At 47.0% G+C, this 13,264-nt stretch overlaps 1 protein-coding gene across 2 annotated transcripts in view; it reads left to right on the top strand.

The window, feature by feature from the left end:
* Positions 1 to 13,264, top strand: part of CALN1 (calneuron 1) — a 128,773-nt gene that overhangs the window by 54,325 nt on the left and 61,184 nt on the right. For both annotated transcript variants that reach the window (XM_072882233.1, XM_072882231.1), the window contains exon 3: positions 126 to 269. In XM_072882233.1, coding sequence (XP_072738334.1) covers positions 126 to 269 — 144 coding nt within the window. The remainder of the gene's footprint in view (positions 1 to 125; positions 270 to 13,264) is intronic.

Consider the following 13,264-nt stretch of genomic DNA (forward strand, 5'->3'; position numbering starts at 1 on the left):
ATCAATATGCATCATTAACATTAGAAAAGGCAATATATGCTGCTTCTGTCTCCCATGTGTTCAGATGCATTGACCAGCAAGTCCTCCACCATAATAACTCCCATCTTTTTCCTTCCGCTTTACAGAAATCCGTGAAGCTTTCCGGGTGCTGGACAGGGATGGGAATGGCTTTATATCCAAGCAGGAGCTGGGCATGGCAATGCGTTCCTTGGGATACATGCCCAGTGAGGTGGAGCTGGCGATTATCATGCAACGTCTTGATATGGATGGTAAGTCCTTGCTGTTGGTTGTCTGTTAGTGGTGGAGGGGGGCTTTCCCAGTGCATTGCAGCCCATGTTTTTGTCTCAAAGAGTTTATGGTCACCAAGGAAGGACTGCGGAGGAAGCCATGAAATGTTGTCTTTCACCACAGCAAGGAAAGGGCAGATGACTGTGAGCCGTAACCTCCCATAGATAAACCTGCTTCTCAGGCAACCCATGCAAGGGAGCATCTTTTACTTGACCAGCTGATACAGCTGGGTGAAGAGAGACCAGCTCTTGCAACCTTTCTCTGCGAAGTTGTAAGTGGTCTTTTGCAAGGCTGTTGTAACCTTTCATTTCTGGGCAGCATCTGGCCCAGTGACGCTTACTGGGAGATGACCTGGATGCCCAGCCCAGCAGAGCTGCCCGGTCCTGTGGCCTCACCACTCCTTGCAAGTAAAAGATGCTGTGGATGGGAGCTGTGCTGTGTTGTAATGAAGTGTTGGTGGTTTTTGAAGAAGTTTAGAAGGGTGGAATAATTTTGAGCAAAGTCCTGCTGTGAGAGCTCGTCAAATGATTACTAAGAGGTAATAAAAGAAACAGAACCCACCATTAACGGGAAGAGGGAAATGCAGCATCAGGATGCTGGAGCCAGGGGGGACTTTTTAACTGCTGCAAAGCTACAATCAGAGCTGATCACAACGAGCGGGCTGTCTTTAAAATGTCCTTGGTCAGAGCAGGAAGGGAGACTTTCCTGATGCCTGAAATGCGCAGGAAAGCTGGGATGTGGATCCGACCTTCTCCCTCCCTTCTGCAGGCGGCCGCAGCAGGGTGGAAACACTGTGCAAAGTTAGATGAAATAATGCCAAACCACAGAGCTGGATGCAGCCCTAGTCTGAAGGGGGATGCTTGGCAAGCTGATGTGACACCAGCATCTTTGGGGAGACTGCTCAGAGCAGAGCCCATGTGAGATGGTGGCAGCAGGAGTGAAGCTCTCCTACCTCTCTGGGGATATCTGAGTCGAATGCCCCCATGGGATGCACAGTACAACTATATTCATCAGGCCAGGGGAAGCGGGGAAGAAGCTGTCAGCCTGCTCGAGGGTGTTCAGCATCTCCCTTAGAGCAGGGAGACAAAGTAATGCAAAACCTGGCAGATAGAGAAGATCAGTTGTTGAAATAATCTCATTCCTAAAAGAAAATTAAAAAAAAATCCATCACTTTAAAAAGCATTTTCTCAAAAAACTATTGTTTGCACCTTGTTATGTTCTGCTGGCCTTTCCTAGCAGACCAGGTGATTTCTCTTTAGGTTTTGCAAAGGCCAGACTCAGCATGGTGCCAATTCATGGGGTCTTTTACCGAAACTCTGTGCTTTTTTGGAAAAAGAGTGCTGTGGACTTGGCTTCCAGTTTTGATTCATCTCCAGTTATTCCCTGACTCTCGATCTCACAGACTTGAGACTTTGGCACTCTTTCGTATACACTCCTAGTGTGCAGGGACCTGTAATCGGAGAGGTGGAGTTAAAATGTAGAGTAATGGGCTGCAGATGGAAGGTGTTAAATTCCTGTTTGAAACCTTTCAGCAAGCTCAATGTGTTTTCTGCAGAGATGGGAGGTGACCCTCCATCTCTTCCAGCTCAACAGTTCCAACAGCTCCAAAGATACAGTCTGGTTGTACTGGGTTTTTTTATTGTTCTTATGTCTCAGCTGCCTATTGTTGCAGTATTTTGAGCAGAGGCTTTTGGGGCTGGACACAAGTGTGTGCTATGTGAAGGTCAAATGGGCCATACATTGAAAAAAGACAGGCTAATGGGAAATTCCTTAGGCACTGAGCAAATAAGGGAATATTATGTGAAAGATTTACCTTGCCTGCAAATTGAATTAATACTATATGGCTTGAATTAATATTATATGGCTTATGGCTACTTTTTCTCCGATGGATTGTCTTCATCTTTTTCTGGGATTTAGCTTGAAATATGTAGTGAGCACCAGCAATAGCTTCCTCCTTCCTCTCCCACTGTGCGTGAGCATCATCCAGTAGCAGGGCTCGAACCCAACAAGCTCCTGGGGATGTCAGTCGTGCCCTGCGCTCCCAGGGACAGCCTTACCCTCCTTCCCATATTCTCCTGTTGCCGAATTTTTCCAAGGCTTTGGCTCAGCATCAGGTGGGTGGGAAGCTTGGCTGGATGAAAGGTCACGTTCAAGGAGGAGTCCCCTGTGGTCAGGAAAGCCAAGGGGGAGGCGGAAATCCTCCTGCGCATCCCCCCGCACCTGACATAAATTACGACGTAACGGCAGGTAGCGAAGCCAGACGTCCGTTTCTCCACACAAGGCTGCTGCCAGTGTCTGCTAATAATGAGGTAATACAATTGGCAGTGGTTTATATTTAATCTGAACCAGCCCGAACAGACCTAGTGCAAACATACGGTTTTCATCAGGAATTACCTTGGGAGTGCATTCACATTGCAGGATGGCAGAGTGGCTGTGTCTGCCGTGGCTTATTTAACTGATGGGCTTCAAATAATGAGCAACCGGAGCTGGTCTGAATTTGGTTTTCATTGCAAACCCTGTTTTCTGTAGGGATAAGGAGGGAGGCTCAGCCCTGTCTAGGTCAGGCTGAGGAGACATTTCGCACTGTGGGAGCAGGATGGCTAGGTTGGACAAAACATGTTTTAAGAGGAGCATATGCAATGTATGCTGGAGTGGTTTTGTGGCTGAGCATAAACTGATATGACAAGAGCATTTCACACCTGTATGTCACCGTCTGCCACAAAGGATCTCACCGAGCTCAGTAAATAACACAGGGATCAACTCCAGAGATGCCCAAGGACAGTTGCTTCTGGGGCTGTAGCGTGCAGCTGTTCAGTAGCACAAAGTGAGCCTCCAAATCAGAGCAGAAATGAAGGTGCATTTCATAATTCATTGCATTCGAAGGCAAAAATGTAGTTAGTTAGAAAATGCTGCATGAACTTAAGTGAAAATGGCAATTTCACAGCTTGGATTTTGCCCAGGAACTCTTCACAGGTGTTGTATTGCTTTTAATGCATCCATGGCTCTTGAGTGCTACCATCAGCCTTCCTTGACAGGTGACATGCCAGCAGCCCTGGCATTGACAGCGTAGAATTGAGTGCAATGAGTGGGTTTGCTCTCAGAGAATGTCATGGGGTGATGCTGAGGATGCTCAAGAGCTTCCCAATGTCCTCCAGGGCTCAAAGCGGCAGCAGGGGACTCCTGCCTGTTAGGATCACAAGGATGCAGGTTGTCCCATGCTGTGAAGCCCATGGCACACAGAGAGGCTTGGGTTACTTACCTGCTGGGCTTTGATGCCATGACACAGCAAAGCTGTCTCAGGGCTGGGCAAGAGGGAGAGAAGTTCAGACAAGAAATGGTAAGATGGGACTCCAGGATGAGTTGGAGTCATAAACAGAACAAGGTATATTTTCCTGTGCACACGCAAGTGTGAACTCACAGCAAATCCTATGTTAAGAAGCATCAAAACCAGCTTCCCATCCCCAGATATGGCTGTCAAATATTCTCAAAAGATTGACTGCACAGTTGCACATCTACTTGGGTTTTTTACCCCAACAGCTGAGGCAAGTTTGCTCCACTGGGGCAGATGTTTCGTTCCCATGCTGTGGCAGGGGGTGAGTGATGGGAGCTGGTGGTGGCACGTGGGAAGCCCTCAGCCTTGGCCGTGCCTTGTCCTAAGGACACTCCGCAGCCCTGCAAAGGGCCACACTTCCAGCTACATTTGCCCTCTTAGCATGGCTTTGCTGAATGCAGGTATTTCCAGTGAATATCTCATTCTTGCCAGTCCTCACTGGAGGAAGGCAGGCATCAGAGGCTGAAGTACCCACTGCATTTCCTACAAACGCTTTCTCCACCTTTTCTTCCAACTCTCTTTACTGTTCTGCAAGGCATGCTTCACCCAGGTGAAGAGGAACTCAGCTGCCGCAGGGGGAAATATTACAGTTGGCATAAAAAACTGAATTAGGGAGAAAAATGAGAATATACTTGGAATATTTCAAGGTCTCAAGAGAAATCTTATAAATAATCAGAAACACCCTTTTATGAACTTCCAGAAGATGCTATGGCATTGCTGTGACAGGGGAGATGAAAGTACCAAAATAGAACAGAAGGCAAAGGGTTTTTCTGTGCAGAAATGCCTCTTTTGGGGAAGGAAGATGAGGAATGGTGGTTCCGTCACTCAGAGCATGAGATTCACATTAGGCCAAAGCTTTGCTTACATCTTGATAGAAGTGGTGCATGACTGCATGCCAGCAGAAGGTTGTTCAGTATAGCTGGGCATCTATCCAGTGTGCTGTGCCTTATAGGGACATATTGTTTGCTTTTGGTCTGGAAGAAGAGGTCAAATTTTACCTTAGTTTGTACCCTTGATTTGCCTTATCCTTAGACATAATTAGGCATTGCATGAATGTAAACATTGCAGACTATGAGAGGTGCATACATTTCTGTCTGCAATCTGGAGAATGACCTGAAATGTTCTGCCAGTACTTTCTGTGGAAAGTAAAATATTTTATATATTTATGTGCTGGAAAAGAAATTATTTGTAAATTCTTCCAATTGGCAGTAATGCTAATAAAAATGCAGAGAAATGGCACATTAAATGTGTTGCCTTATCTGGGATGCCTACTCTTTAAGCAGACTTTTGCAATAAAATAGATGAATGTGTGACTTAAGTGTCAAACTGTTTTGTTACAACATAAGACACTTCTATCTGAGGAATAAAATAAGCACTCAGTGTACTAATTAGAGGAGCAGCTGGTTTTCAGTACCCCGGAAAAATAACCTCAGGCTAACACAAGAGGGAAAAAAAATCCCAGTGTGTCAAATTGTTTATTATAGTACAACTAGGAAATTCTTTGATCAAGCAAAAGACGAGCCGGTTTCATCAGCGTACAAGCGAGCTACCTGTTACCTTTTATCACATTATGTGATGCGTCAGCAGTAGTAGTGACAGTACAGCTATGACATCCTTATGAGCAATAAAAAACAGGGGAAAGAAATCCCAATTTAAAATTCTGCATACTCCCAAGCTGCTTTGCAATGGCTCTTTGTGGAGCAGGGAATTCAAGAGGGGGAAAAAAACCAGTAAGCTATTCACAGTGACCCTGGCAAAAAAGATTTTGAAGGTATGCAGCTCTCCCAGGTGGCACTTCTGAGGTTCATCCAACTTTGGGCAGCCCCATGGTTGCAACAGGGTTCTGCAGATTGTCTTCTTATGCTTTGCATGCAGGAGTTGTGCTGCTCAGGTGCTGCCCCGTACAGCGAGGCATACACACACTTGCTGTGATCCCCTTTGGAAAGGGAATAAACGACAGCGACATAACTGCATGGCGTCAAGGGATGGTGTCAGTACACTGTCTCCCTAAAAGTCAGTTCTCCAAGCTGTTGGATCAGGGTTTGTACATAGGCGTTGCTTTGGTTTGCTTGCACTTGCTTCCCCACACAAGGGAAGGGACATCAAATTGGGGTGTTCCACTGGCTGGAGCACGTATGCCATGTCACAGGGGTGGGAATGACCAAAGGACCTGGACTGGGAGAGCTGGAGAGAGAATAAATCTCCCTTCTAAAAATTAAGTAAGTGCTGAGCTTTTCCACCGAGGCCTGCAGAAGGCAAGCTGCTTTGCTCTCAGACGTTGCATGGCCAATTGTTTGCTTCTGTCCAGAAGATCAGCTTGCGCTGCCCTGTGTGGGACAACAGTGACATTCACAAACTGAAAACATTGTATTTCTTTCTTTTGTCCCTCCCTCTCTTCTTTTCTTCCTTGTTTCCCCCCCCCCCCCCCACTTTACTGCCATGGATAATTCCTTGTGTTTCAAGATTTCAACATGAAACTGTGTAAAATAGCCCAGGCTGCTGGAGGTATACCAGAAATGGTTTCCATGTTTAAAATGCAGAGTTAATATGAAAAGCGTGGACAGGTTGTTACAGACTTTGGGTTTGTCCTCTGTACTCAAAGGCCTCTGATTTTTATATGTGAGAAATGATCTAGCAACATTTCAGCGTGGTTGTCCTTTAAAGTGTGTTGCTGAGCTGAGAAACTTGGTCCGTGAGATGGATTTGATGAGACTTGTCTTTATTTATAGAGGCCACTTTCTTCGTGTCTGCTCTGATTTATAAAATGGAGATTATCATATTATGTGTTCTCGCTGCAAAGAATGAAGAGTAATTATTGTTGCTGGCGAAGCTAGTCGGATTTGCAGCTCAGTACTGGGAAGAGGTTCATAAGTAATATCAAATTCTGTCTTCGATGCAGTGCCTGGATGGCTGAGTGCAGCCGTGTTGAATAGACAGGACAAGAGGAAACACTGAATTGCAATTCCCTCCCGTGAAACCTGTCCACCCTGTGCTCCAATGGGGCAAAGTCCTCTGCAAAACACAGCATGCAATCTGTGATCTCATGCAGGCATGCCTTGAAATTTGTTTGCATCCTTGTTTAATTTTATTTATTCCTTAAAATGCAGTATTCCTGGTATTATGATTTTGGTTTCACAGAATGCATATGCCACAGGGAACACACATATTCCTCTGTTTTAATGAGCCTGTGATTTGCTGGTTGTCTCAAAGTTGTGCCGAGCTGTCCGATAGCTGCCGCGATGCATGCAGAGCTCCGCTGCTATTCCCAGGGCCTGGGGAGCAAAAATAATTAAAGTCCTGGGTAGTCAGGATGTGATTTTGCTCCTCTTGACAAAGGGATCAACCGGTTACAACTTGCAAGATACAAGAGTTCTGCAAAGACCTGCAAAATGAACCCTCTTGGTTGTACATGCCAGATGCCTTTGCACAGGGGAGAGGTTCCTGGGGGACATGGGCGGAGGGGATGGGGGTGGCTTGCAGCGGCCGTGCTGGAGGCACGCCACGCTCAGCAGGTTCTGCAGTGCCTTTCCCTGCAGGACAGCTGGTCATAGGGACAGTAATTGGGGCGTCCTGTGGCTTCCTAGGGCTGGCGTGAAGCTGGCGTGCTGCTTGGCAGGTGTCTGATGGATATTTTATTTTTACTGCAGTCACTGTTTTTGTTGGACTTTTCTTCTAGCCAAGCACTAACAGCATCCTGCTTGTTTTAGTGCTTGAGGTGGAGCACGGGACACGTCACACCTGGTGCCGCAGAGGCAGAGCCCCCAGTCCTCTTCAATCACTGTCTCACAGGTCAGCTCCTGGACAGGCTCCCCTTGGGCAAACATGGGGAGTTAATAGATTTTTTTTTTTTAATGGGGAAGCAAATAAGTCCTCTGCAGCCATTTCCTCTTCCTTGCAAGACGAGCCAATGGGCTGTCAAAATGAGTAACTCTCAAGGTCCTTTTCTCGTTGTCATGATAGATGCACCCCTGGCTCTGTCTTTCTGGGCTCCATTTGAGCCTTTCAGACCCCATGGAAATTTCCTCCTCCAGGAACATATGTCTGTACAATTTGCTAATCTTTTATGTATAGTTGTCACTGAACCAGAGCAGCCAGCTCTGCACAGCGGCTCCTAAAAACTGCAGGACATGGAGGTGCCCTTAAGGGACAGAGTGGGCTCCAGTGGAGATGTTTCACCTCTTCCTTCAGCTCCAATGAAGTTTTTCCTTCAAAAGGCAGTCATTAACGCTGTAGGATGTATGACAGAGCTGGTGAACGGTAAAAGAGTGGCCGATGGATATGCCCCCACTGTTCCCAAGGACCAAGAGAAACGAGAAATTGTATTTTTTACATGTATGCCTTGATAAGGGAATATCAGAGACCCTCTGCAGATGGCTCTGGGGCAGAAACTCCCAAGGGAATGCAAACAGGACTTTTTGGAAATAGGAGATGCTCGTTGTCGTCTTTCTCCATCCTGGGGACTGGTTGCACGTCCGTGCCTGTGGATCGCTGCGTAGGCAGGCAGGGGAGGTCTAGCACCCGGCTCTGCTGGCAGCCTCCTTTCTGGCAACGTTTGGGAAGGTGATGCTCTGTGCCTCAGTTTCCCCACTGCAAAACAGCTGTGTCAGCATTGTAGTGGAGCTTTATCTCTTCATTTCAGCCGATTCCATGGATGTCTAGAAGTAAAACTGTTTTCAAAGTCGAAAGTTTGATGAAAGACTTCCCCTAGTTCTTGTTGAAGTTATGGGTTGAGGCTGTAATTAGACAGAAAGTCTCTGGGTTGTGCTGGGGAAAGGGTCAGGCTGGCCATCAGGCTGTTCTCCTCTGACCTTAAAATCTCTGAAACTGAAATACTTGTCTGGGAAATATCCTGTGGCTGGAGTTTTTCTGTGCACATCCTCTCCATCATTTCAAGACACAGCAGCAACAGCCTTCATCAGACTGTATTATTACTGCACAGGTTACTTTATGGGCGCAAACAATGACACAGACCGGGACAGAGAGTCACTGCAGCTAGCTATTAAGAGAATAAAAATAAACAGGAGTGTTGTGTGCGCCTGGGACCCAAGCTGCAAAAGACTAGCTCATTAACTTTAAATATATCACCTAGCTGCACTCTGGAGGTCAAATTCGAGAAAAAAAAAAGTGTGAATACTTATCAGTCTACACACAGCAGATCCTCATCTCTCTTTAAATGTGTGCATCATTTTAGTGCCGTGGCAAGAAACTTTTCAAGAGGAAAGAGAACCCGATTATCCTGAGACTGGCCAGGGAAAAGACTTATTTAGGAAGCAGTCAGGCCAGATTATGCAGGCTCCCAGTTTAATGCACAAGGCTCTGAAAACCAGGTGTAAATAGCTGTTCTGCCCTTGGGTATAGGCAATGCAATCCATACACATTTTCCCCCTCTCGTTTTCTCTCCCTCTCCTGCTCTGTCTTTCTCCAGCCCAATGAATATTTAATTACATCCTCCAAGGGAGCTGCTCCGATGGGAGACTTCTGGACAGACAGCGGTCGACTGAAGGCTGAGGGTCGGGGCTCTCCCACGGGATGGAGGGTGAGATGGGTTCACGCTGCTGAGCACTCACGAGCGTTTAATTATTTCTTCAAAGCAGAAGAGCTCTGGCAGGGGAGTTTGCAAGAGCCCACACGCAGGCTGCTGCTACCCGGGACGTGAGGATTTGCCGTCCTGCCTCAGCCCGATCCCTCTCTCCTCTTCCTGGTCCCGCGTGGTTTGGGGGTGGTCTGCTGCACTCTCCCTGCCTGGCACATCCAACCTGGGCAAACCACTGCTGACGGTAGATCCTGTGGGATCGGGACAAATGTACAAGGAGAAAGGCAGGATGGGGCTCAGGCCACATGGGTGTAGCTTGTCTTGGTGTAAGAGTGCAGCTGGGGGTATTTTGTGCTGTGGTTGCCCTCCTTGGTGCCCTGACAAGGTGACTGCAGAGCTCTGCCTGCCCTCAAACGCTTGCATTTTTCCTGCTAAACATCCTCCAGCAAATACAACCTTCCCTTCTCTTCTTCATTAAAGTCATGGGGGCTGAGGGAAGATGAAATCCTTGGACTGGAGCTGAAAGCCTGTCAGCTTAGAGGGAGGATTGTGATTTTCTGTGCTCAGCTCTGATGCACCAGTGAAGCACAGCACCTCCAACAAGAACGAATGATAGTACCTTGAAACCTCTTTGGCATGGGGATCTGGAAGCACAATCTCAATATGAATGAATTGGGGTTGAAGGCAAGTAGCTTAGGAGAGTAAATCCCCCTTCAAAAGTCCTGGAGGCTCCTTCGGCTCCCCCCAACGTACAAGTCCAACCCAGAGTTTGCTCCCTGGGAGTGCAGTGGTAGTTTTACAGGCTCCTCTGTATGTTAAGTCATTCGTGCTTTTCCTTTTTCCACATCCCATTGCTTTATTTAGAAGAGCTAACGGGCATTTTTCAGAGGTGCAAACACTCCTTCCTTGGGGCTGTCATGTCCAAAGCAATTTTCCTTGGGCTGCAGCATCTGGGAGAGCTGGAAAAAAGCTTGGTTTCCCAGCTTCATGCTGCTCTTAGCTGCCGCTCCATTGTCTTTGGGGTGCTTGGCATAAGTGGATGTTGAACATGATGCAGGGCCTGATGTTTCCCTGCTGTAGCTCTGTGGAGCTCTGCAGTGGTGGCCAAACTGAGCTCACGGGACGGCAAACATTGATGCTGGGGCTCTTCAAACTGAAATTATCACCAAGGTCTTTCTGCACCCAGTGTGTCAACAGTGTGCGTTGTGACTTTGACAGGTTCAGGACCCCTTACTGGCCATGCGTGGTCTTTGGGCACTGAAAGGTTCCCAGAGGACCCAAAGATGTTGCTGGGTGCCTTCAGCACCCTCTTTCCACGATAGAGCAATCAGCCAGGCTCACATGATTGCTCCCAGGGCTGTTGACAGTGCATTTAGTTGCTATTCCTTTTTATTATCACATTTGCCTGGTTTTTGTCAGAACTGAGACAGTGTCTTGCAGGGAGCAAATCTTTGTGGGTATCTGGAAGCACTTAGCACCCAGCTGATGCTAACGGACTAGTAATGATAAGCAGATCTGATTTGTCTCTGATGATGTGGCCAGCGATGTTCTGAGTCATAGTTTTAGTCATGCAAGGTTCAGCCACTTGATTGCTAACCCCCTTCTGACTCTTTTACATTAATGCCAGAGTTAAGAGGAAGCATTATGGGGAAGAAAAATGTTAGGGCATAAATGTAAGTAAATAAATACATGTTTTAGGTGGTTTAAAACCAGGGGTTAAGCTCAGCTCTGGTGTTTTGCTAAGATCACAAACAGAAGCAGTGACCATCCCTTGGCTGATGGGTATTAACTCGGGGATGGGGTGGCATCTGGATCGCATCCTGCCCGGAACCCTTCTGGTCCTCACCCACCTTGCCACCTGACGGTCTTCCCCTGCCCCAGCTGACCCACACCACCGTGCCTCGAGGTTTCCCTGCTCTCCCAGTTTGTAAGTAAGTTATTGCAATGTGTGAGTGCCTTCATCAAGCAGGGACTTCAGCATGGCTTGAGTTTATAAACCTCGTCTGCATTTGTAACTGGTGAGAGCAGGGAGAGCAGAATAGCTGTGACTGTCACTGGACAGGGAGCACAGCCTGCTCCATCCTGGCCATAGCTTTTCACTTGCTTGTGCCCCATCCCTCCTTACAAGGTTGTTTTCCTTCAGTGTGATGAGTTCTTGCTAGACTAGTTAATGTGAGCTTGAAGGCAGAAGGTGGGGGGTGGATGTGAACACCACACAGATTATAAATGGGCCTGGGGGGACAGCGAGGGACTGGGGCTGTGTGATCGCCACTGATGGCAGTGTTGTTCAGGGCTTGCTGGATGGCTCGTGGAAAGGAGCAAGCAAAGGTGAGAGCAGCGTAGGCAGAACACATGCTCCAGTCTGGCGTTTTCCTCCCTTCTTCCCATCCCTTAAACCCAACTAAAAGTTCATTTCTGAATAAGCTGCACATCACTCGCTCTGAATATCAACTACTCCCAGGCGAGGAGCACATCTGTAGGCACAGCAAAGCCAAACGTGGGGACGTGCACGGTGTTTGATTTGCCTCCAATGCAGATTCTCGAACAGATGCTTGATGTGTGCATCACACATCAGCTTGTAGCGCCGTGTACGTGACTATGGCTCAGAGGAGGAGGAAGACATCTTTTGACTGTTCCCAACACAAATTTCAGCTGAGTGCTCCCAGGAGCTGATGGGTGGCCTGAACACTCATAGATCCTATAGGCGACGTGGGTATTGAGCATGACCTGGTTATGCCATGGTTGTAGAGAGCAACCCTGGGCATTTTCACCTTGCAACCATGCGGAGTTGCACTGGGTGTGTCTTGGAGCCTATGTGTTGTTTTTTATATTTCTCTCCTGGCTGTTGAATACTGTAGAAGGAATTTTCAGCCAAAATTGTGAGTTCTCTTTCTTGATATTATGATGCTGCAGTCTCCTGAGATCCTGATGGCAGGAAGGTTTGTTTTCTGCAGCTTAAAGTGAATGTTAAAGGGATATTTCTACCAGGCACTGTTTTGGTGTCTAGTTTCCTTGCTAGTTAACAGTTTTAATTGAAAAAGCAGTCAATAAGGGGATAATGCATTTTGTAATGGCATTGTTCTTCTGAGGTTGTGGAAAATGCTATAATTGAGCTGATAATTAAACCCCGTGAAGTTAGTTATGATCACTGGCAAAGGCACAGGGAAGTCATGAGCAAGGGTTTGCCCAAAGTCTTGTTCTGAGTCAGGCACAGAGCCCAGGAGTCCTGGCACCTGCTTTCTCATGAGTCATGTGTAGGACTAAGTTCTGCCTCTCCTCTGTGGATGAAATGACATTGTAGAAAACGCAAATTGAATAACTCAATATTTTGGAGTTGCATATGGATAGACCAAATATATGCACGGGCAGGTACTAGAATCTCTTTAAAATACAAATTGTTTTCTTGCTAATCTGGCTAATTTCTTTAACCCAATTTGCATCATAGTATATGGTTTTGTTGCTGCCTTTCCCTTGAAGTGATGTACTGCAATGTAAATCGCCCTGTAATCCACTGTCACCTTGCATTACCTTCCCCAACGTGATCCAACGTGCTGTGACTGATACAATCCAACTTGATGTCATAAACTGATGCCTCCCATGGGGAAGCAGAAGGAACACATTTTCTCGTAGCCCATAAATGTTTAAAAGAATGGCTTTCCAAGTGATGGGGTGCCCACCCCTTTCCTTTTCTGCTTAATAAGCTGTCCTAGAAATGAGCTCCATCCTGCAAGTGCTCAGCCTGCTCCGGCCCTGCAAAGCCCTTCAGCGTGTGCTGAGCCCTGAAGGTGTGAGCAATGTTAGCAGCTGGATGGGGTCTTCTTGCACGTTAGGGGATCAAAGCTATTATGAATCCTTGCTGTGTTTCCTTTCAGAGCTCCTGTTGCTGGCTCACCCCTAGGATATTCACTTTTGTCTTCAAGAAATTACGGGCAGAGCCTAGCGAATAGAGATCACTATTCTGGCAAACGAGCGTTTTGACTCTGCTTATTTTCACATTGTGTTTCTGCAAAGATAAGGACATGGAGAGATTTCAATCAGTGGTGTATATGCTCAGATCAAGCAGATGAAATATAATAAAAAGGACAGATAGCAGCAGCATGCAGTGCATGTGG

This window comes from Ciconia boyciana, chromosome 17 (assembly GCF_034638445.1).
Source record: "Ciconia boyciana chromosome 17, ASM3463844v1, whole genome shotgun sequence".
Lineage (NCBI taxonomy): Eukaryota > Metazoa > Chordata > Aves > Ciconiiformes > Ciconiidae > Ciconia > Ciconia boyciana.